At 42.3% G+C, this 22,543-nt stretch overlaps 1 protein-coding gene across 1 annotated transcript in view; it reads right to left on the bottom strand.

Annotated features, from left to right (window-relative positions):
- The window catches only part of LOC121574115 (forkhead box protein O1-A-like), an 84,558-nt gene extending 62,131 nt beyond the window's left edge, over positions 1-22,427 (bottom strand). The window contains exon 1 of the mRNA XM_041886720.2: positions 21,158-22,427. Within this exon, the coding sequence (XP_041742654.1) occupies positions 21,158-21,751 (594 nt within the window). The 5' untranslated portion in view covers positions 21,752-22,427. The remainder of the gene's footprint in view (positions 1-21,157) is intronic.
- Between the last annotated feature and the right edge of the window lie 116 nt (positions 22,428-22,543).

The following is a 22,543-nucleotide window of genomic DNA, read 5'->3' as shown; positions in this document are numbered from 1 at the left end:
ATTTTGTTGCATTACAACCTGTAGCTTAAATAGATTTTTATTTGGATTTCATGTAATGAACATACACAAAATAGTCCAAATTGGTGAAGTGAAATGAAAAAAATTACTTATTTCAAAGAATTGCATATGTATTCACCCCCGTTGCTATGAAGCCCCTAAATAAGATCTGGTGCAACCAATTACCTTCAGAAGTCACATAATTAGTTAAATAAAGTACACCTGTGTGCAATCTAAGTGTCACATGATCTGTCACATAATTAGTTAAATAAAGTCCACCTGTGTGCAATCTAAGTGTCACATGATCTGTCACATACACATATATACATCTCAGTATATATACACCTGTTCTGAAAGGCCCCAGAGTCTGCAACACCACTAAGCAAGGGGCACCACCAAGCAAGCGCCACCATGAAGACCAAGGAGCTCTCCAAACAGGTCAGGGATGAAGTTGTGGAGAGGTACAGATCAGGGTTGGGTTATAAAAAAAATATCAGAAACTTTGAACATCCCACGGAACACCATTAAATCCATTATTAAAAAATTGAAAGAATATGGCACCACAACAAACCTGCCAAGAGAGGGACGCCCACCAAAACTCACGGACCAGGCAAGGAGGGCATTAATCAGAGAGGCAACAAAGAGACCAAAGATAACCCTGAAGGAGCTGCAAAGCTCCACAGCGGAGATTGGAGTATCTGTCCATAGGACCACTTTAAGCCGTACACTCCACAGAGCTGGACTTTACGGAAGAGTGGCCAGATAAAAGCCATTGCTTAAAGAGAAAAATAAGCAAACACATTTGGTGTTTGCCAAAAGGCATGTGGGAGACTCCCCAAACATATGGAAGAAGGTACTCTGGTCAGATGAAACTAAAATTGAGCTTTTTGGCCATTTGGAAAGCGATATGTCTGGCGCAAACCCAACACCTCTCATCACCCCGAGAACACCATTGATGTTTTTCATCGGCAGGGACTGGGAAACTGGTCTGAATTGAAAATTAAACATGAACTTCCAGATGACCAACTGCCATTAAAGGACCGACTCAGAGGAAGTTGCCACCACTATTCCGACGTAATTCCCTAAGGCCCTGACAGCTGTCAGTGTAGTTAGCTAGCATGCTAACCTTATCTAGCTAGTTCGCTAGCTAGCTATCTTGCTAACCTTATCTAGCTAGCTAATGTTATCTGTTGCTGTTTTTTTTTAACTACACCATATTCAAAAGATTTGACGTAAGCATTGATTTAGAGAAAACTTCACCACAGATGGAAACCACTGGCCTATCTTTGACTTCACCATCTATTGTTATCTCCAAAGTTTTGGCATCTTCCATACATTGTGGCCGTGACTCTGTGATAGAAATAGTTAGAAATAATAATATTAAGTTCTGGTTATATGGATAACTATATAAAGATAGCTGATATGCATTTTTCTACATTATAATGGACACGGTGCAACCTTTGGCAGGCTAAGTCTGCACATGATCATGGTTCTCAAAGGGAAAGTGAAATGATAGGCTACAATGACTTTGTTCACGATCATGTTCCTTGAATTTTCTTTCATTGGTGCCTTTTCCTTATCTGAATAGACACTTATGGTTTCTAACTAATGTTACACCATTCAAAGCAGTGGAGCGTGTAGTGATGTAAAACTTTAGTGGTCAAAACCATTAGGATGATATTTTTCTGGTTAAAAAAGTGGAGGTGCAAAAACATAAGTTTGCACCCCCTATTTTAATTTGTGGCCAAGTGGACACAAGGCTGTTTGGCTCATCTCAGTCACGAAGAGGAATACCTTTGCAGCTGTTTCTGATTAACAAACAACACCATGCTGGTGGGTGGTAACATTCAAATAAAGCCCAGCCCTGAAACAACACATAGGCTGAAAATAATGTGTATGTCATATCATAGGAAAATACACCGCATTCACACAGATTTGCACAACGTGGGCAGCTCGGATTTGTCACATCAAGCCCAAATATATCATACTAAAACAATGACATATTGGCTTAAATCACTGTGTCACATCATGCACAAGCTCTGGCCAACATCTTTCAGTTCAACATTTGAATTTCTATTGGTGTGGGGGTTAAAGTAACTGGAAAATGCAGCGTTATCTCTTAACAGTACAGCACTTGATTATCACAAGCTCTTACAAAGACTATAGCCCTAGTCATGTGCAACCAAGGTCCTCAACTTTCATCAACATAATGATAAAACCATTTAAACTGGTACATCACTTCCACTAACGGTTGGCACAACTAATGAGCCCCAGCCACCACAGTGCCCCCACCTACGGTGAAAGTAAGGTAACCAACAACAAGTGAATTTACAACAATAACGACTTCATTAAACTGTAAAAATACTGTATTTTTACTGCAACTCAGTAGCCGGTAACTTACTGTCAAATTACAGGTAATTTTTTACAGTGTGTGCCATAAGCACAACTGAAGTATCCTATAAGTATAACTGTAGAACTTGTTATTGGTTCTACGTAGAACCAGAGGGTTCTTCATGAGAGGGTTCTAAATGGAACTCAAAAGGGTTCCCTTATAGGGACAAATCAAAGGGTTCTATGTGGCACCCAAAAGGGTTCTCCCATAGGGACAAATGACAGAATGTCTATTGGTTCTAGTCTTTTAACAATCTTTATTATACTCACAGATCCAGTTGTGAAGCAGGAAATTCAGGTCGCTGGCAACTGGGAAATTGTGAGATCCAATCCCAAGTGAGGTTCTCCCAAGTAATCAAAATGTTGCTGGTCTGCAAAACCCCACTCAGCATTATCATATTTCCCAGCATGCTCTATTGCAGTTAGATTTGTTTTAATAGTTTGTTTCAATATCTGTGTTTTTGCATGTACATTGATTGATTAATTAATAAATTAATTTATCTTATACTACACAAATATAAATAACATACATTTTTCTAAACTAATCTAAGGTGTTAGTTGAACTTATTTCACCCGTTACTGAAATGGTTGTTCCAGTTTAGATGGTTTAGGTAATCTCATTTGTCTTTGTAAACCTGGCAGTCATTCTGAATGCAGATTGTTGGTATCCACTGCAGCTGGATTTCAACAAGAACTAATCAGCACTTTATAAGTTTGTGTAATGTGACTTGATACTAATTTAGCTTTAACTTATGCTGGTCACCAGTGTCCAAAACACAGCAAAGGCTGGTAGGCCAGCAGAACCAGTTAGACCATGCTGGTCGCACCAGCTTGACTAGCATCTGACCAGCATGGACCAGCTTGAAATTTATGCTGGTCTAAGCTGAGGGTTTTTCAGCAGGTAAGAAGAACATTTCATTGAGTTATGGTGGTCAAGCCTAAAAATAAGGTCTGTGTCTACTATCTGCGCCTAGCGCCCCTACCCTGACTGCGATGCACCCCCATGTTAAAAAAATAAAGGCTATGTCAAAGAATTTCAGACAGATTTAGAAAGAAAAGGAGGAAAAGGGCTGTTTTATAGATAGGGCAGTAAGTCATAAAGCAGCGACGAAGCTGTTTTGTACATGAGTTGTTTTCACACAATGGAAACTGAATTTGTTCAGCCCCGGCAGCCAGTCAGTCACACATAGCTCTGCAGGCATTTCCTGACATAAGGTTGGTGTTTCATCTTACAGAAGAGGAGGTGCTACAGCTGAGTCTGTTAGCACATTAACTTCCTTAATGCTCTTATCCAGAGCGACTTACAGTTACTGAGTGCATACATTTTTCATACTGGCCCCCCGTGGGAATCAAACCCACAACCCTGGCATTGCAAGCGCCATGCTCTACCAACTGAGCTACAGGAGGGCCTATGTCTAATTGTGTCTGCATCTCCTCTTCTATTTGTTATTCCATCTGTCTGTCTGTCTGGTCTAATTAGTAGTGTAGCTCACATGATCCTCCTCACCTCCCGAGTCAGTTCTCCCCGGCTCTCCTTTCCTGTATCATCACCACTGAGCTGACTAACTTCACGGCAGTAGCAGCAGACTTTGGCCCAGGGCATTCCAATTCCAGTAACTTTTTGTTGCGGAACGTCTCTTATAATAAGTCACCCTATCTGAACTGACACATCCATATTCACACATAGCCTACCCACAGCAGTGCCTCAGACAGCACTGGCAAGATAGCCTAATAAAAACAACATGAAATAGATCTCGTAAGTGTCCAAGTGTTTTGACTGATAAAGAAAATTAAGGTCCGTACAAGAATATTGCTGTGAATTATTATATATATATTTTTACACTCCTTTTGCACAGAGGAATTGGTTTAGAGTCCCAAATTACAGTATGTGGGGCCCAAGGTTATTATAGTTTTGTGTATTTATATTCGTTTTTATTTCTATTAGTTGTAGTTTCAGTTCGTTTTCAGATCCAATTGACCAGTTTCTATTTAGTTTACTTTTATAAAAATAAAAATAAATTGTTTTTATATTATTTAGTTTCAGTTTTAGTGTTAGGAACATAAAGTAGCCTATGTGTGGGAGGCTAGGAGCCATTTATGTGTTGTATAGCTTTTGTTTTTTTGGGGCAGTAATGCATAAGGTGATGGGTCAGGTCATAGGTCAGGTTTAAAGGTAGACTCAGCGAGATGACATAGAAGCGTGAAGTAAACAGTAGTGGTGGGTCAATTTCCGCAACAACCAGGAGCGTTGAAGCGCGAGGCTAAACTTCTCTGCTATTTTGGTCCTGTAGCTACCACGTTGTAGCAGCGTGAAGCGCACACGTGCACATGCGTAGATACTCTGTCTACTGATCTCAATGGGCGTGTTCGAGCAGATCACTTTTATCAGATGGTCACCGCATTTCAAATTGTCAGACTTGCGCCTACATGTCAACTGCAGGAACTTTAGAAAAATCATGGGATCAAAGGTCATGAAGTTTTGACTGCAGTCGACTGCATGTTTCTGCAGTTGCTGTTCACCAATTTCCTCCTGCAGCCATCGCCTGCATTGTGGAAGGCTCTAATGTCAACCAATCATTAGGGTGTTATTGTTTAACCCACGTAAACGTGAGCAAAGACATGACTGAAACAGGAACCAATTTGCCATTATGTGTACAGTGGATATATACATAAACATTTTGATATTGGAAGCTCTCTCTCACTAACTGATTGTACAATGTGAACACTGCAAATGGCGCATGGAGGAGATGGCTGCCGTTTTACGGGCTCCTAACCAATTGTGCTATTGTGTGTGTTTGTTCGCGTTATTTGTAACTTATTTTGTACATAATGTTTCTGCCACTGTCTCTTATGACCGAAAAGAGCTTCTGGGTATCAGGACAGCGATTACTCACCTCGTACTAGACAAAGATTTTTTCTTTAACGAGTCGGATGCAAAGGATTTTCTTCAGACACCCGACAAGGCCCAAATCCCCGTCATTCGCATGAGAATGAGACGGAGATATTGGGGACGTAGGTCAGGGTGCCTTGTAAGGATCCGATGGCGAGTGCGTAATCTGCCTCTACCATCAGTCCTATTAGCCAACATACAATCATTGCATAACAAAATAGACGAACTACGATCAAGGATATCCTTGCAACGGGACATAAAAAACTGTAATATCTTATGTTTCACCGCGTCGTGGATGAACGACGACATGGATAACATACAGCTGGCGGGATATACGCTGCATCGGCAAGATAGAACAGCTGCCTCCGGTAAGACGGGGGGGGGCGATCTGTGTATATTTGTAAACAACAGCTGGTGCACGAAATCTAATATTAAGGAAGTATCAAGGTTTTGCTCGGCTGAGGTAGAGTATCTCATAATAAGCTGTAGACAACACTATTTACCAAGGGAGTTTTCATCTATATTTTTTGTAAGTGTCTATTTACCACCACAAACCGATGCTGGCAGTAAGACCGCACTCAATGAGCTGTATAAGGCCATAAGCAAACAGGAAAACGCTCATCCAGAGCCGGCGCTCCTAGTGGCCGGGGAATTTAATGCAGGGAAACTTAAATCCGTTTTACCTCATTTCTACCAACATGTTAAATGTGCAACCAGAGGAAAAAAAACTCTAGACCACCTTTACTCCACTCACAGAGACGCGTACAAAGCTCTCCCTCAACCTCCATTTGGCAAATCTGACCATAACTCTATCCTCCTGATTCCTGCTTACAAACAAAAACTAAAGCACCAGTGACTCGGTCAATTAAGAAGTGGTCAGATGACGCAGATGCTAAGCTACAGGACTGTCTTGCTAGCACAGACTGGAATATGTTCCGGGATTCTTCAATAAGTGCAGCAATGACGTCGTCCCCAGTGACCGTACGTACATACCCCAACCAGAAGCCATGGATTACAAGCAACATCCGCACTGAGCTAATGGGTAGATCTGCCGCTTCCAAGGAGCGGGACTCTAACCCGGACGCTTATAAGAAATCCTGCTATACCCTCCGTCAAACCATCAAAAAGGCAAAGTGTCAATACAGGACTAAGATTGAATCGTACTACACCGGCTCCGATGCTCGTCGGATGTGGCAGGGCTCGCAAACTATTACAGACTACAAAGGGAAGCACAGCCGTGAGCTGCCCAGTGTCACGAGCCTACCAGACAAGCTAAATTACTTATATGCTCGCTTCGAGGCAAGCAACACTGAAGCATGCATGAGAGCATCAGCTGTACCGGAAGACTGTGGGATCACTCTCTCAGTAGCCGATGTAAGTAAGACCTTTAAACAGGTCAACATTCACAAGATCGCAGGGCCAGACGGATTACCAGGACGTGTACTCCAAGCATGTGCTGACCAACTGGCAAGTGTCTTCACTGACATTTTCAACCTGTCCCTGACTGAGTCTGTAATACCAACATGTTTCAAGCAGACCACCATAGTCCCTGTGCCCAAGAACACTACCGACCCGTAGCACTCACATCTGTAGCCATGAAGTGCTTTGAAAGGCTGGTCATGGCTCACATCAACACCCCCAGAAACCCTAGACCCACTCCAATTTGCATACCGCTCCAACAGATCCACAGATGATGCAATCTCTATTGTACTCCACACTGCCCTTTCCCACCTGGACAAAAGGAGCACCTACATGAGAATGCTATTCATTGACTACAGCTCAGCGTTCAACACCATAGTGCCCTCAAAGTTCTTTACTAAGCTAAGGACCCTGGGACTAAACGCCTCCCTCTGCAACTGGATCCTGGACTTCCTGACGGGCCGCCCCCAGGTGGTAAGGGTAGGTAACAACACATCTCCCACGCTAATCCTCAGGGGTGCGTGCTCAGTCCCCTCCTGTACTCCCTGTTCACCCATGACTGCATGGCCAGGCACGACTCCAACACCATCATTAAGTTTGCCGACGACACAACAGTGGTAGGCCTGATCACCAACAATGATGAGACAGCCTATAGAGAGGAGGTCAGAGACCTGGCTGTGTGGTGCCAGGAAAACAACCTCTCCCTCAACGTGATCAAGACAAAGGAGATGATTGTGGACTACAGGAAAAAGAGGACCAAGCACGCCCCCATTCTCATCGACAGGGCTGTAGTGGAGCAGGTTAAGAGCTTCAAGTTCCTTGGTGTCCACATCACCTATCATGGTCCAAACACACCAAGACAGTCATGAAGAGGGCACGACAACGCCTATTCCCCCTCAGGAGACTGAAAAGATTTGGCATGGGTCCTCAGATCCTCCAAAAGTTATACAGCTGCACCATTGAGAGCATCCTGACTGGTTGCATCACTGCCTGGTATGGCAACTGCTCGGGCCTCCGACCGCAAGGCACTACAGAGGGTAGTGCATACGGCCCAGTACATCACTGGGGCCAAGCTTCCTGCCATCCAGGACCTCTATACCTGGCGGTGTCAGAGGAAGGCCTTAAAATGTGTCAAAGTCTCCAGCCAGCCTAGTCATAGACTGTTCTCTCTGCTACCGCACGGCAAGCGGTACCGGAGCGCCAAGTCTAGGTCCAAAAGGCTTCTTAACAGCTTCTACCCCGAAGCCATAAGACTCCCGAACAGCTAATCAAATGGCTACCCGGACTATTTGCATTGTCCCTGTTGTATTCGGCGCATGTGAAAAATAAAATTGTATTTGATTTGATTTAATATTATATTGTGATTTGTTTGTAAATGTGTGATATGGGGGTTAGATACATGTTTAATTGGACATTATAATATATATTTTCTTTATAAACAATGGCAAAACTGCCATGTAGATCTGAGCCTTGCAGTTAGAAAACCGGTTTCAGCTGTTTTAGATGCACCTCCCCCGACTTCACTCCTCGGCTTTCGTGTACAATCGGTTGCTTTAACCTTACCACTCAAACACGCCCAATATCTTGCGGTGCTGCTCGTGGCAGCGTCATCTCGCTGAGTCTACTTTTAAATTATAAAGTCAATCTCAATGTGCTTGAAACCCCATTAGATTTTCGTTCCTCAAAAAACTAGAACTGAACATAATTCATGATGGTTTTTATTTCATTTTATTTCATTTTGGATTCAAAGATAATAGTTTCAGTATAACTTTTAGGTTTGTTAATTATTTTATTTCAGTTTACTAAATCGTTTTTTCATGATTAGTTTTAGATTCCGTTTTAGTTTACTATAATAACCTTGGTGGGGCATTTTATTTAACAAGCACAAACAAGCCGTTAAGGAATGTCTTTGGCGGACGTCGAGGAGGAGAATTCTTCTATGTCAGATCCCCAAAGCAATGCTCTTCTTATTATTCTGCAATATCCATTGGGCTCTGTTCCAGCACTCGTAACATGCTCTCATTGTTCTCTCTCTCTCTCTCTCTCTCTACTCTACTCTTCCAACCACACACTTAGAACAGTCATTCGCCCTAGTCCAGGGGCTGTATGTAACCTATCAAGCGTCTCAGAGTAATTTTAAGCTGATTTAAGATTAGTTTTGCCTTTAAGATCACAATGGATAAGATGATATGGACAGGGGGCACCTGATTCTAGATCAGCACTCCTACTCTGAAATGGTTGATACATATGGCCTCTAGTCTGAGCCCAAGCCTGCTCTCAGCTCACAGTGCTGTAGTAAAGGAAACAACTTCCTGTGCCAGCATTATGATAGCTCTTATTGAACTGGCCTAGTGCCAGACCAACTCCACTGAGGCTTATGGTACTTAAGGTACTTTTACAACTGTCTAGTCTAGTGCAGTGTCACTGTCTGCTGCTCACGTTTGACCCAAATCACTAAGTGGAGAAATAGAGCTGAGATAAGCTTTATCTGATTGACTGGATGTCTGTAAGACACCACAACAAACTCAGAGCCCTGTAGAATTGACAACAACAGGGAATTGTGTCATTGTGTCCACAAGAGTCAAGCAGTGCGTTTGGGTGCCAATAACCTGCAGTACATGCCAAATCTTTGCATGACCAACTCTGAACACACTCACTCACTGTTTGTTGTGCTTCACTTGTCATACAATATCATCATGTGCATCGACCGATAGTGTGTTTTGTTTTGTTTACTTTCAGATAAGTCTGCTATGGGGCGCTCTCTCTAGTTTTCCGACAGAGGTTCTAGAACAGGGGTGTCAAACTCATTTTAGCTCAGAGGCCACATGGAGGAAAATCTATTCCCAAGTGGGCCGGACCGGAAAAATCATGGTATATATAACTTAAAAACAACAACTTCAGATTGTTTTCTTTGTTTTAATACGATCAACATACAACATAAAGCTGGAGCCTGAGGACAGTGTGTCCAAAATAGTACAAGCACAACATCACTATTAATCATAAAACACGTCAAGTTTATTTGAAAATTCTAAAGAAAAAGAACATACAAACACACAATGCCTCAGTGATTAACAGAACTGTTTCACAGATCACAGAACTATATCAGGGTGTCATTTCTCAGGCAGAAATGTAGATAAAAATAATGAAATCCTGTTCCCCAAACAAGTGCAAGAACCACAGAGTCAAGAATAGGTTAAATATACAAATAAAATAAAATCAATTAAAAACAATAGCACATCAACATAAAAACATATAAACATAAATCTGAAAGCGTTGCTCAAACTCCCGTAACAGTCCAGTTATTTTATCTTTGAACCGCTTCATGTCTGCCACATGTTGGGTCGCGCACACATTTTTCAGACAGGGGAAGTGAGCTGCATCACCACCGGCAAGTTGCGTCTCCCACAATGACAGCTTCAACTTGAAAGAACGTATGCTGTCATAATACTGCGTGACAACTTTGTTGCGCCCTTGCAGCTGTTTGTTCAAGTTATTCAGGTGCTCTGTAACATCCACCATAAATGCAAGGTCCGGCATCCATTCTGCGGAATGAAATTCTAACACTGGTTTGCCCTTTTCTTCCATGAACTGTTCAATTTCTTCTCGTAAATCAAAGAAACGCCTCAGCACAGCACCTCGGCTTAACCATCTTACCTCAGTGTGGTATGGCAGGCCATAGATGTGGTCTTTCTCTCTGAGAAGGCTGTCAAACTGACGGTGATTCAGGCTTCTGGATCGGATGAAATTAACAGTTTGGATGACCACCTTCATGACGTTATCCATCTTTAATGACTTGCAACACAAAGCCTCCTGGTGCAAAATACAGTGAAAAGTCAAAAAGCACGTCCTCCATTTGCAGATTGCACTTTCTCTCTGAACTTTGTCACAACGCCTGCTTTTTTTCCCGATCATTGAGGGCGCACCATCTGTAGCCAGGTTGACAGCGCGGGACCAGTCCACTCCGACCCTGTCCAGCGCGCCGACGAGTGCGGTAAAAATATCAGCTGCTGTCGTTGTATCTGTCATCGGCACCAACTCCACGAACTCCTCGGTGACGGTCAATGTGTCATCAACTCCGCGGATGAAAAAATGGCCAGTTGTGCAACATCTGTAATGTCTGTGCTTTCATCAATTGCAACCGAAAATGCAATAAATGACTTTACTTTTTGCTTCAACTGGCTGTCCAAATCCACTGAAAGATCGGAAATCCTGTCTGCAACTGTGTTTCTTGTCAGGCTGATATTTGCAAAAGCCTGCCGCTTTTCAGGGCACACAATCTCCGCTGCCTTCATCATGCATGTTTTTACAAATTCACCCTCACTAAATGGTTTTGAAGCCACTGCGATTTCATTAGCAATGAGGTAGCTAGCTTTCACTGCAGCGTCACTGATGTCTCGGCTGTGAGTAAACACAGACTGCTGTTTCTTCAGACCCGCCAACAGTTCATTCACCTTCTCTCATCTCCGCTGTCCTTGAAAGTTGTCATATTTGTCGGCATGAAGACTCACATAGTGGCGACGAAGGTTATATTCTTTCAGCACTGCAACATGCTCTGAACACACCAAACATACAGCTTTCCCATTCAATTCCGTGATTAAATAGGATGACAATTTTTCTTGGAACACTCTGCACTTTGCGTCCACTTTTCTCTTTTTTGACAGAGACATATTGGGGCAATGAGGGTGCCAAAGCACATAATGTTAAAAGTAGAAGCCGTAATAAATATCGCGGGCAAAACAAAGTAGCTCATTGGCTGCACGTGCTCTGCCCCGGTATAAACAGTTTGCTTGCTTAACACAATTGCTATTGCGCCATCCAGTGGACGCAATTGGAACAGCAGTTTATTTTATTGAAAAATTGCAGCGCATTTTTATACTTTACATTTTTTTTTTTTTTATTTTTTTTTTTATCATCTCGCGGGCCGGATTAAACCCGTTTGCGGGCCTGATCCGGCCCGCGGGCCGTACGTTTGACACCCCTGTTCTAGAACTTGTTTGTTTCGAGAGAAGAAGTCAGTAAAATGAGTGACAGAGAGGAGGGAGGCCGAAGCACGTGCTGTATCACTGGACAGGTGGGAATATCTCCCCTCTCTTCCCTCACTCCTCTGGAATTCAAAAGTTACTGGGGTACCAAGGTTCATCGAGCAACCAGCCACATGAATGCTGACTGATAAACATTTGCACAGCCACCAGCAGAAGGGTATTTTGCTACATACACAGTGCTGTTGAGGAATATGGACAAGTACACAGAGTAATGCATTACTAATATAAACAGAGGTGTTTTTGTGTTAGAGTTTAAAAGGAGTCAAACGTTCAGGATTGACACACAAACAAACCATAGCATCATGGACACTGTGTCTATAGGCCTAGTTAAATTGGGTCAAAAAGGAATATGTAAGAAAATATAGCATTTATTCTGGTTTAGAAGGGCAGTAAATGCAATGTTCCGAAATAAAATGTGCATACAGTATAAGCGGTGTAATTGATTTTGGGACATTTCTTTAGCAAGTCTGATGGAGAGAAACTATTCTTCAGTATTGGCTGAGCTGAGCCCATCATAACTGTATGCTGGACTGAAAAGAAGACCATAATACGATAGCCTTTCTATACCATAGAGGAACCTCAGAGCAGGGATTCTCAAACTCTTTGGGGCAGAGGACCCCTTTTGTGACAGAAAATTCATCAGGGACCCACTAATAGTGAGATAAATATAGCGTACAAGGAGTTTTACTATGACTTTGGCAGTGCATGGCTGGACAAACCAAGTTTCGGGACCTAGGAAGGAACTTTTTAAAAGCCTGCTTCTAGGCAACAGAGATTTTTTTTGGCCGTTTACAAGCTAATTTCCTGCAATTCTACACATTTTGTCATGGGGCAGAGGGAAGACTTTGCTTAAAGCTTAAAATACAGTGCATTTATGTAATAATAATAAAAAGAAGTATAAAAACAAGAAGAGAATACAAGAAGTATTGAGTTGAAAAATGTATAATTGGTGGAGTACTGTGGATACCAATATCCCTGTGAGCCTCCCAGGCCCATGTTGCCCAGGCTTAAGACCATAAATTGTAGATTAATAATATTACATTGCATTTTATTGTATTACACCCTCTAAACGTATTCCACAGATCCCTTGCCAAAATGTGTTTTGTCTGTTGTTGTTAGTAATATTCATTTTTTTTTAAAGAAATGAACCACAACAGCAGTAGTACAACTTCAGAAAAGCCTGAAGTGTTAAGCAGCAGGTTGGCTTTTCTGAAGAAATAATTATGCTACTCTATTTCTTCTCTCTCTCTCTCTCTCTCTCTGTTTATTCATTCTCTCTCTCTCTGTCTCTCTTTCTATTTCTTCTCTCTCTCTCTGTCTCCCTCTCTCTCGATGTCTTCTCTCTCTCTCTGACACACATGCCCACAGCTAAAGCTTAAAAGTGGATCCAAAGAAACATCCCATGACCGCATGGAACGTTGACACTGACCTGTATCAAGGGGAACGAGGGCAAATGTTCTGTTGCGGCACGGGTAGGCAGACCATGACTTGTATGTCTTGAAACACACCTCTGGAGTACCTGTCTCGCAGGTAATTCCAGGCAATCCTCCATAGCTATTTTTAGCCTGAAGAAGGGAGGGGTGCCTGACGTCAATAAGAATAACAAAACAGCCGCAAGACTGCTACGCAAAAACTTTGTAGTGGAGTGAATGAGAGGCAGTTCTAAACACACAGTTACAATTACACAGTTACCTGTGCCTGTGAGTAGGACCCCTTTCCTGTCCTTAGATGCAGCTTTGAACAACAAACCATTTATAAAGGCTTTATTGTATTACCATTTTGTTTTTTAGATGGTTTGTGAAGCACCCGAGTAGTACTTATGAATAGTTTATGAACGCTCTATAAAGCACTTATGACAAGCAAGTTGGTTCACCTATAATGGAGAAACGTCTTCTTCACTGGAAAAGATCAGCTGTGAGAAATGTGTAGACAGAATCAACTTGATAGAATAGGGGATTGTCTTGGCTCTATTCAATCTATTTCTATCTGCTATGATCAGAGTGTTTCACGTCCCTGAATACACTTCAGCTTTGAGAAACAAGTCAACTTCTCTGAAGTCGTACTGCTGCTGCTGTTGTTTACGTTGAGGTTCCCTTGAAGACAACCATCATCTCTAGTAATATAATATAATTATCAGGGTTGGGGTCAATTCGGAATTTCTGAATTTAATTCAATTCAAACAATGAATTTGAATTGAACTTGAATTGAACACACCCCACAGTAAGCATAATTTGAATTGAATTTGAATTCAAGGAAGTATAATTTAATTCCAAGCAATTCAAACCAATTCAATGTAAAACATGAAAGTCTCATTAATTTGACAAATATTTTATCGAAAGGATATGTCACTTATTAATGCAAAGAATACATATACCATTTCAAATATTTGTTTGTTTACAACTCAAAGATATCAAACAGTATTTTTCTTTGTTATGAGATGTTAGATTGTTCCCTTCCATATAGCAGTGTTTGATCTAACACATTCTGAAAGTTTTATATACAGTGCATTCGGAAAGTTTTCAGACCCTTTTACTTTTTCCACATTTTGTCACGTTACAGCCTTATTCTGAAATAGATTAAATATGTTTTCCCCTCATCAATCTACACAAGATATCCTATAATGACAAAGCAAAAACTGGTTTTCAGTAATTTTTGCAAATGTATTAAACTTAAAAAACTGAAATATCACATTTACATAAGTATTCAGACCCTTTACTCAGTACTTTGTTGAAGCACCTTTGGCAGTGATTACAGCCTCAAGTCTTCTTGGGTTCCCGAGTGGCGCAGTGGTCTAAGGCACTTAGCATCTCAGTGCTTGAGGCGTCATTACAGACCTCCTGGTTCGATTCCAGGCTGTATCACAACCGGCCGTGATTAGGAGTCCCATAGGGCAGCGCACAATTGGCCCGGTGTAGGCCGTCGTTTTAAATAAGAATTTGTTCTTAACTGACATGCCTAGTTAAATAAATAAAAATTTACTAAGTGATGCTACAAGCTTGGTACACCTGTATTTGGGGAGTTTCTCCCATTTATCTCTGCAGATCCTCTCAAGCTCTGTCAAGTTGGATGGAGAGTGTCGCTGACAGCTATTTTAAGGTCTCTCCAGAGATGTTTGATCGGGTTCAAGTCAAATCAAATCAAATCCGGGCACTGGCTGGGCCACTAAAGGACATTCAGAGACTTGTTCCGAAGCCACTCCTGCGTTGTCTTGGCTGTGTGCTTAGGGTCGTCGTCCTGTTGGAAGGTGAACCTCGCCCCAGTCTGAGGTCCTGAGTGCTCTGGAGCAGGTTTTCATCTAGGATATCTCTGTTCTTTGCTCCGTTCATCTTTCCCTCGATCCTGACTAGTCTCCCAGTCACTGCCGCTGAAAAACATCCCCACAGCATGATGCTGCCAACACCATGCTTCCGTCTGGCCACTCTGATTGGTGGAGTGCTGCAGAGATGGTTGTCCATCTGCACAGAGTAACTCTAGAGCTCTGTCAGAGTGACCATCGGGATCTTGATCACCTCCCTGACCAAGGCCCTTCTCCTCCGATTGCTCAGTTTGGCCGGGCGGCCAGCTCTAGGAAGAGTCTTGGTGGTTCTAAACTTATTCCACTTAAGAATGATGGAGGCCACTGTGTTCTTGGGGACCTTCAATGCTGTAGAAATGTTTTTGTACCCTTCCCCAGATCTGTGCCTCGACACAATCCTGTCTCAGAGCTCTACAGACAATTCCTTCGACCTCATGGCTTGGTTTTTGCTCTAACATGCACTGTCAATTTTGGGACCTTATATAGACAGGTGTGTGCCTTTCCAAATCATGTCCAATCAATTGAATTTACCATAGGTGGACTCCAATCAAGTTGAAGAAACATCTCAAGGATGATCAATGGAAACAGGATGCACCTGAGCTCAATTTAGAGTATCATAGCAAAGGGTCTGATTACTTATGTAAATAAAGTATTTCTGTTTTTTATTTGTATTACATTTGCTAAAATTTCAAAAAACCTGTTTTCGCTTTTTCATAATCGGATATTGTGTGTAGATTGATCAGGGAAAACATTAATTTAATCCATTTTAGAATAAGGCTGTAACGTATATATTTAAAAACATTTAGTGAATTATCAATTATTATAGACAACTGAACCCACAACATGATCTTAGAATGTTGCCAGACCACTGTAATTATTTAAAATTGTTTTAGGAGAATTACTTTTAAAAATTACCTTATGCTACATGGTATTGGTAACCATACATGATGTCAAAATAAACATTACTATGGTGATAAATAAGTCATTTGAATTTAATTGAATTTAATTGAATAAAAAATGCAACTTCCTTAAAATGCAAACCTCTTAGACGTAAAGTCCCCTGTTTTGGGGACCTACGTGGTTTTGGTACCAGTTCTGACCTACATCTTTGCTTAAAAATTGATATGTGAACACCATAGTTCGAAATGGATTGCATTGAGCGGTAGCCCTGATTCTCACGGACACAGGAGTATGTATCTTCTGCCTGTGTGAAGCAGGATGTGAAATTTGACACCACTTGAAGCTGGGATGTCCCTACTACCATTTCATTCGCTCTTCGGACTGTCCCATCAACTCCTGGCTGAAACCTACGTCACAGCCACTAACAACACATATGCCTGGAATCGTTACATCGTAGCGCAGCATCTTAGAGTGGTTTCGTCGCTGTAGCACATTCAGAGAACCATTTTTTGCCAGTAATCTAAAATAATTCATCGATTTTAAACAAAAAACACTTTCTGTTTGTCATAGACGAACAAGATTAATATGAGATGGAAGATGAGTTCAGGCCCCCGAGTGGCGCAGCGGTCTAAGGCACTGCATCGCAGTGCTAGAGGCGTCACTACAGGCCCGGGTTCGGTCCCGGGCTGTATCACCAACGGCCGTGATCGGGAGTCCCATATGGCGGCGCACAATTGGCCCAGTGTCGTCAGGGTTAGGGGAGGGTTTGGCCAGAGGGGGCTTTACTTGGCTCATCGCGCTCTAGCAACTCCTTGTGGCGGGCCGGGCGCCTGCAGGCTGACCTCGGTCGTCAAGTGAACAGTGTTTCCTCTGACACATTGGTGCGGCTGGCTTCCGGGTTAAGCGGGTGGGTGTTAAGAAGTGCTGTTTGGCGGGTCATGTTTCGGAGGACGCATTACTCCACCTTCGCCGCCCGTTGGGGTGTTGCAGGCTTATTAATTGAAAACCTAAAATAAGAAAGATGACTTCAGGAAGCCAAGCTCTGTGAGACGTTTACAGCGATGGACAATTTAGTTAACCATTATGGGAAACCAGAGAGCCATGAAGCAGGAAGAATGCTATTGATCCATAGTCAGGCTGGTCTAATCCGCACCTCTGGATCTGTGATTCCTAGTAGCAGTCACCAGACACACCGAGGCCCCACAAGACTTAATACTTCAAACTGATCATTAAATCACACGACAAACTGTGACCTCACAGCCAAGTGTGAGTGTACGGGGCATGTTAGCAGGACTTACGTTACAGGGAGGTCCGATTACTTCTCTCAGATTAACGTGATGGCAGGGCAGGCAGCTCATTGGAAATACCTCCTGGTAATAATCGCAATGGCTGTGTCCCAAATTACACCCTATTCCCTATGTAGTGCAATGCTTAGGACCAGGGCCCATTTGGGATGCATTCTTAGATTGTGACAGCAGGCAGCTCACTGAAAAAGGAAAGTTTTAGGTGTAGTTTTAGGTGCTGCTTTAGGCTTACACTGAAAGGTTGCTAGTTCAAATTCCTAAGCCGACTCGGTGAAAAGTCTGTTGATCTGCCCTTGAGCAAGGCACTTAACCCTAATTGCTCCAGGGTTGCTGCCAATAATGGCTGATCCCTGGCTTTGACCCCACTATCTGGGGGAGTGGGATATGTTAAAAAAATGATTTCACACTTGTACATGTGTGAAACAGGAAAAATATAAGCACCCCGTACAGCACGTGTCAAAGTCATTCTGCTGAGTGTCTGTGAAATTTCATTCCTCCCTTTTACTGGATTGATGAATTAAGGTCGCTGTATCCTCCTGACCTTCATCAGAGGAATGGACAGATAATCATCAGATCGAAGGCACAACACTTGGCCTGACATACGCAGACAGCCGGTCAGAGATGAGAGGATTTGTTTACATTTCTTACAATATCAGTGTTCAAATGAAAGCCAGGTTTGATCATTTTTTATCACTTTGTCACCGAGAGGTTCAACCTGAAAAGACAGACGAATGCATTTTTCTTTGCGGGTTAGGCTACTCTTATCGTTTTATGCATGGCTTTCTCCCAATCAAACAGTGAATGTAACGGAGTTTGATCTCAAAAAGTTGTTTTAATAGCCTAGAAAATGTAAGGTAGCCAGGGGACTAATAACTAGAGAAAACAAACAATATCAATAGCCTATAGAAACATTTTATGACAAGTTTAATCAAGTTTAGGCTTATTAATGATCCATGCAGGACGGGAAAATCCCTCCAAGCAAGGTTGAAAACCGAATGGTCAATAACCTATCCTCCTACTAGGCCTATCATAAAAGCTTTAAGGCAATTTAAAGTTATTAACAGTAGCTTATTTCCCAAATATTCTAGCCTAGGAAGGTGTTGTCCAAACGTTGCCGCTTTAAAAAATAACAAGACTGAAAGTCTATACCCTAAGCCTGGGGTGGCAGGTAGCTTAGTGGGTAAGAGCCTTGTGCCAGTAACCGAAAGGTCGCTGGTTCTAATCCCAGAGCCGACTGTTGATGTGCCCTTAAGCAAGGCACTTAACCCTAATTGATCTGGATAAGAGCTTCTGCTAAATGACTAAAATGTAAATGCATAGGCTATTCTCAATTGTGAATGAACATGAGAATAGACAACATGCATTTGATTTATCAAGCTAGAATTTTGTTTTGATGATACTTTGACGTTTTAAACGTCATTTTTCAGTCATTTCGATTGTTGATATGGACATTTCGTTAAAACCTTATTTATTATATATGTGTGTGTAATAATATTTCACAGAATATTATTATTGTGTGTGTGTGTGTGTGTGTGTGTAAGGTGCATTGGACAAATTGTAAATCCATTCTGAAAGGCTATAGATGGTTTAGCTGACAATGTCACGAAAATGATGCGCATGTTTCAATGGGGCACAAGTCAGTGTGTTGTTGTGATTCTGGATGGCCATATAGTTAGCAACAATGACAAGAAACTGCCATGTGAGGAATCGTAAGTGGCTTGTTTAAGCTAGTTTCATCTTGTTCTTGATTCCATGTCTTTTGTCTTTTGAGGTGTTTTGACTGATTTATTTAGCATGTCAATGCTAATATGGCTAAAATGTGATAGCTAGCTAACCAACAACTGTAACAATGTATTTGAAAGACAACAAGTGCTCATTGTGCAAATGTATTTATGTTTTCAATAAACATTGGAGACTAAATATAATTTATATGTTGTCAACAATTTAAGCCAACCCTGTCTGTTTAACCCCATAGTTGCGCACATGTCGGTTTTGTTTCTAAACAACTAACCCATCTGTTTGCGTTACAAACTGGTGGGATCAAATGTGTCCATATACAGAGCATTCAGAAATGATTCAGACCCCTTGACTTTCTCCACATTATGTTACGTTACAGCCTTATTCTAAAATGGATTAAATTCATATTTTTTCTCATCAATCTACACACAATACCCCATAATGACAACGTGAAAACAGGTTTTTAGAAATGTTTGCAAATGAATTACAAATAAAAAAACAGAAATACCTTATTTAAGTACATTTCAGATCCTTTGCGATTAGCCTCGAAATTGGGCTCAGGTGCATCCTGTTTACATTGATCAACTTGATTGGAGTCCACCTGTGGTAAATTCAATTGATTGGACATGATTTGGAAAGGCACACACCTGTCTATATAAGGTCCCACAGTTGACAGTGCATGTCAGAGCAAAAACCAAGCCATGAGGTCAAAGGAATTATCCATAGATCTGGGGAAGGGTACCAAAACATTTATGCAGAATTGAAGGTCCCCAAGAACACAGTGGCCTCCATCCTTCTTAAATGGAAGAAGTTTGGAACCACCAACACTCTTCCTAGAGCTGGCCACCCGGCCAAACTGAGCAATCGGGGGAGAAGGGCCTTGGTCAGGGAGATGACCAAGAACCTGATGGTCACTCTGACAGAGCTCCAGAGTTCCTCTGTGGAGATGGGAGAACCTTCCAGAAGGACAACCATCTCTGCAGCACTCCACCAATCAGGCCTTTATGGTAGAGTGGCCAGACGGAAGCAACTCCTCAGTAAAAGGCACATGAAAGCTTGTTTGGAGTTCGCCAAAAGGCACCTAAAGCATTCTCAGACCTTGAGAAACAACATTCTCTGGTATGATGAAACCAAGATTGAACATTTTGGCCTGAATGCCAGGCGTCACGTCTGGAGGAAACCTGGCACCATCCCTACGGTGAAGCATGGTGGTGGCAGCATCGTGCTGTGGGGATGATTTTCAGCGGCAGTGGGGTATTGTGTGTAGATTGAGGGGAAAAAAGTATTTAATCCATTTTAGAATAAGGCTGTAACATAACAAAATGTGGAAAAAGTCAAGAGGTCTGAATACTTTCTGAATGCACTGTATTGATATCTTAGTGCCACCTATTGAGGGGGGTGGTGCACAGATTATACATTTTTTGCCTGCCCTACAGAGGGCTATATTGGTCCGCTAATAGAGGACTAGTAAAGGCCCAGTGCACCACTTTTGTAAAAAATAAAAAAATACAATAAAAAAAAACAACGATTAATAATAACTATTCATAATCAAATTAATGATGATTTTTCAGGGGGTGCTGCACCACCCTCAGCACCCCTACTTCCCGCGGCTATGGCTACATTGGTCTCTGGCTGAGCTGAGTTGAGCAGTGTGTCATTTTGTTGGATGATATTAAATATATCGCCATCAGAGCACTTGTATAGCTTGGCATTTACATTTTGGTGATTTTTTTTTGTCAATTTAGGTTAATAGCCTATGTCAATCTGGTTGTTGAAGCTATGTGTTGTATGGTGAACTTGGGCTTCATCAAGGTTTATTTGTGAGTAAATCTGGCTTTGATAAAATAGACAATGCCTACCCAGCCACCGACCTCACCGCACGTCACTAGGTGAGACCACGGCACCACGCACAGTACACAAGCAACAGGTGAAGGCAATATCAGCCATCCTTCGTAATTAAACAAAATGTGGTTCTTGTTTTTTTATCACTGCTCCATGATGCTGCACTGCAGGACATTGTGGCACACAGTGAATTAATGAAGTGGGCCATTCTATGCATTAAACCTCATAATGTAATTGACTTGAAAATTAAACACGGTATAATTTCATAACGAGTTGGTTATAAAATAAGCCTACATAATGTTATATAGACATCACGTAAGAACTGATCATTAGTGCTTACCTTCCAACCTGCGGAGCTATTACTGTCTCCTTTATCCTTAAAATAAGGCACGCTCTTCACCATCCAGTCATAGATCTGAGACAAGGTGAGTCGCTTCTCTGGTGAGCTCTCTATCGCCTTGGTGATGAGGTCCGCATAGGACATATTCCCCCAGGCGTTCCGACGCGCGGAGCTACTTTTTCTCTGCACGGCAGCGGCGGCAGCCACCGAATTCGACCCAACGGAGGATGAGACCGGGGGCACCTGTTGCTGGTGCGGCAGCTGAGGACACCGGTGCTGCTGCTGCTGTAACTGCTGTGGATGTTGTTGTTCCTGCTGCCGGTGAATGCAGTTCCCCTGGCACTGAAAATCATTGCACAAAACGAGCGGTTTCTGATCCTCCGGGTAGTCCTCTGACTCTTCTAACAAACTGAAGTTACTGATGTATTCTACAGGCTCCTGCTTGACTGAAGGCGCCGGTGAAGATGTGTTTGAGGAGACCGGTTCGATTAACTCCGGTCGAGGCAGAGGCCAGGTGCATGACCGGGGACGGGAGAGCGGCTCGAAATCCGGGTCTATATCAACCAACTGTTGCGGCGGCGGTAATTCTGCCATCTCTAAAGCAAACTGACAAATACCTCAACTGTCACATAAAGACACTCAACGAATCGTCCCGTCCAGGCACCAAATATAAAATTGTAGAACGCGTCGTCACTTCTTCATGAACTCTAATAGAAGGCACTAGTTGATAACCGGTTGTTTGCGATGATGGAATAAAAAAGAAAACTCATTCTGGATGTCCTTTATCTAAAACTGCGCGGTTACAGGCAAAGTGTATCTGTGTTCTGTTCGTAGCATGTCTATCACGCCTGACTGTCGTTGTCTACTGTCAATCACGGTTCTATTACATTTGTAAATCCTACGAAGTCAACTGGTAACACCCACTAAGACCTTGAGTGACAGTCAGCGGCCACCAATGGTATGTGTATAAGGTAAACAGGACTTGGCTTTGACAAAATGCATGTTTCTGTTCTTATTCTAACGTGAACAATATTTCCCACCCTGAAAACAGGGGCCAGGGCAATGAGTTAAAACGTTTAAACATGGAAAATGTTGAAGGAAGTGCAAGCGGGTTAGAACAATGTGTTTCGAGTTATGTCTGTCAACATTTTATTTTGCCTACTTCTTAGGGGAGAGTTGTCTGGCGTGTCAGTGTTATTAAGTATAGGCCTAAGCTACTTTATAAAATGTTGGACAAGCCTTGGGTTTATAAAAGATCTGCAGAGAAGAATGGGAGAAACTCACCAAATACAGGTGTGCCAAGCTTGTAGTGTCATACACAAGAAGACTCAAGGCTGTAATCACTGCTAAAGGTGCTTCAACAAAGTACTGAATAAAGGGTCTGAA

The sequence above is a fragment of the Coregonus clupeaformis genome, chromosome 9, assembly GCF_020615455.1.
Source record: "Coregonus clupeaformis isolate EN_2021a chromosome 9, ASM2061545v1, whole genome shotgun sequence".
NCBI lineage: Eukaryota > Metazoa > Chordata > Actinopteri > Salmoniformes > Salmonidae > Coregonus > Coregonus clupeaformis.
The sequence above is the reverse complement of the archived record's forward strand: the minus strand, read 5'-3'. Positions and strand labels throughout refer to the sequence as shown.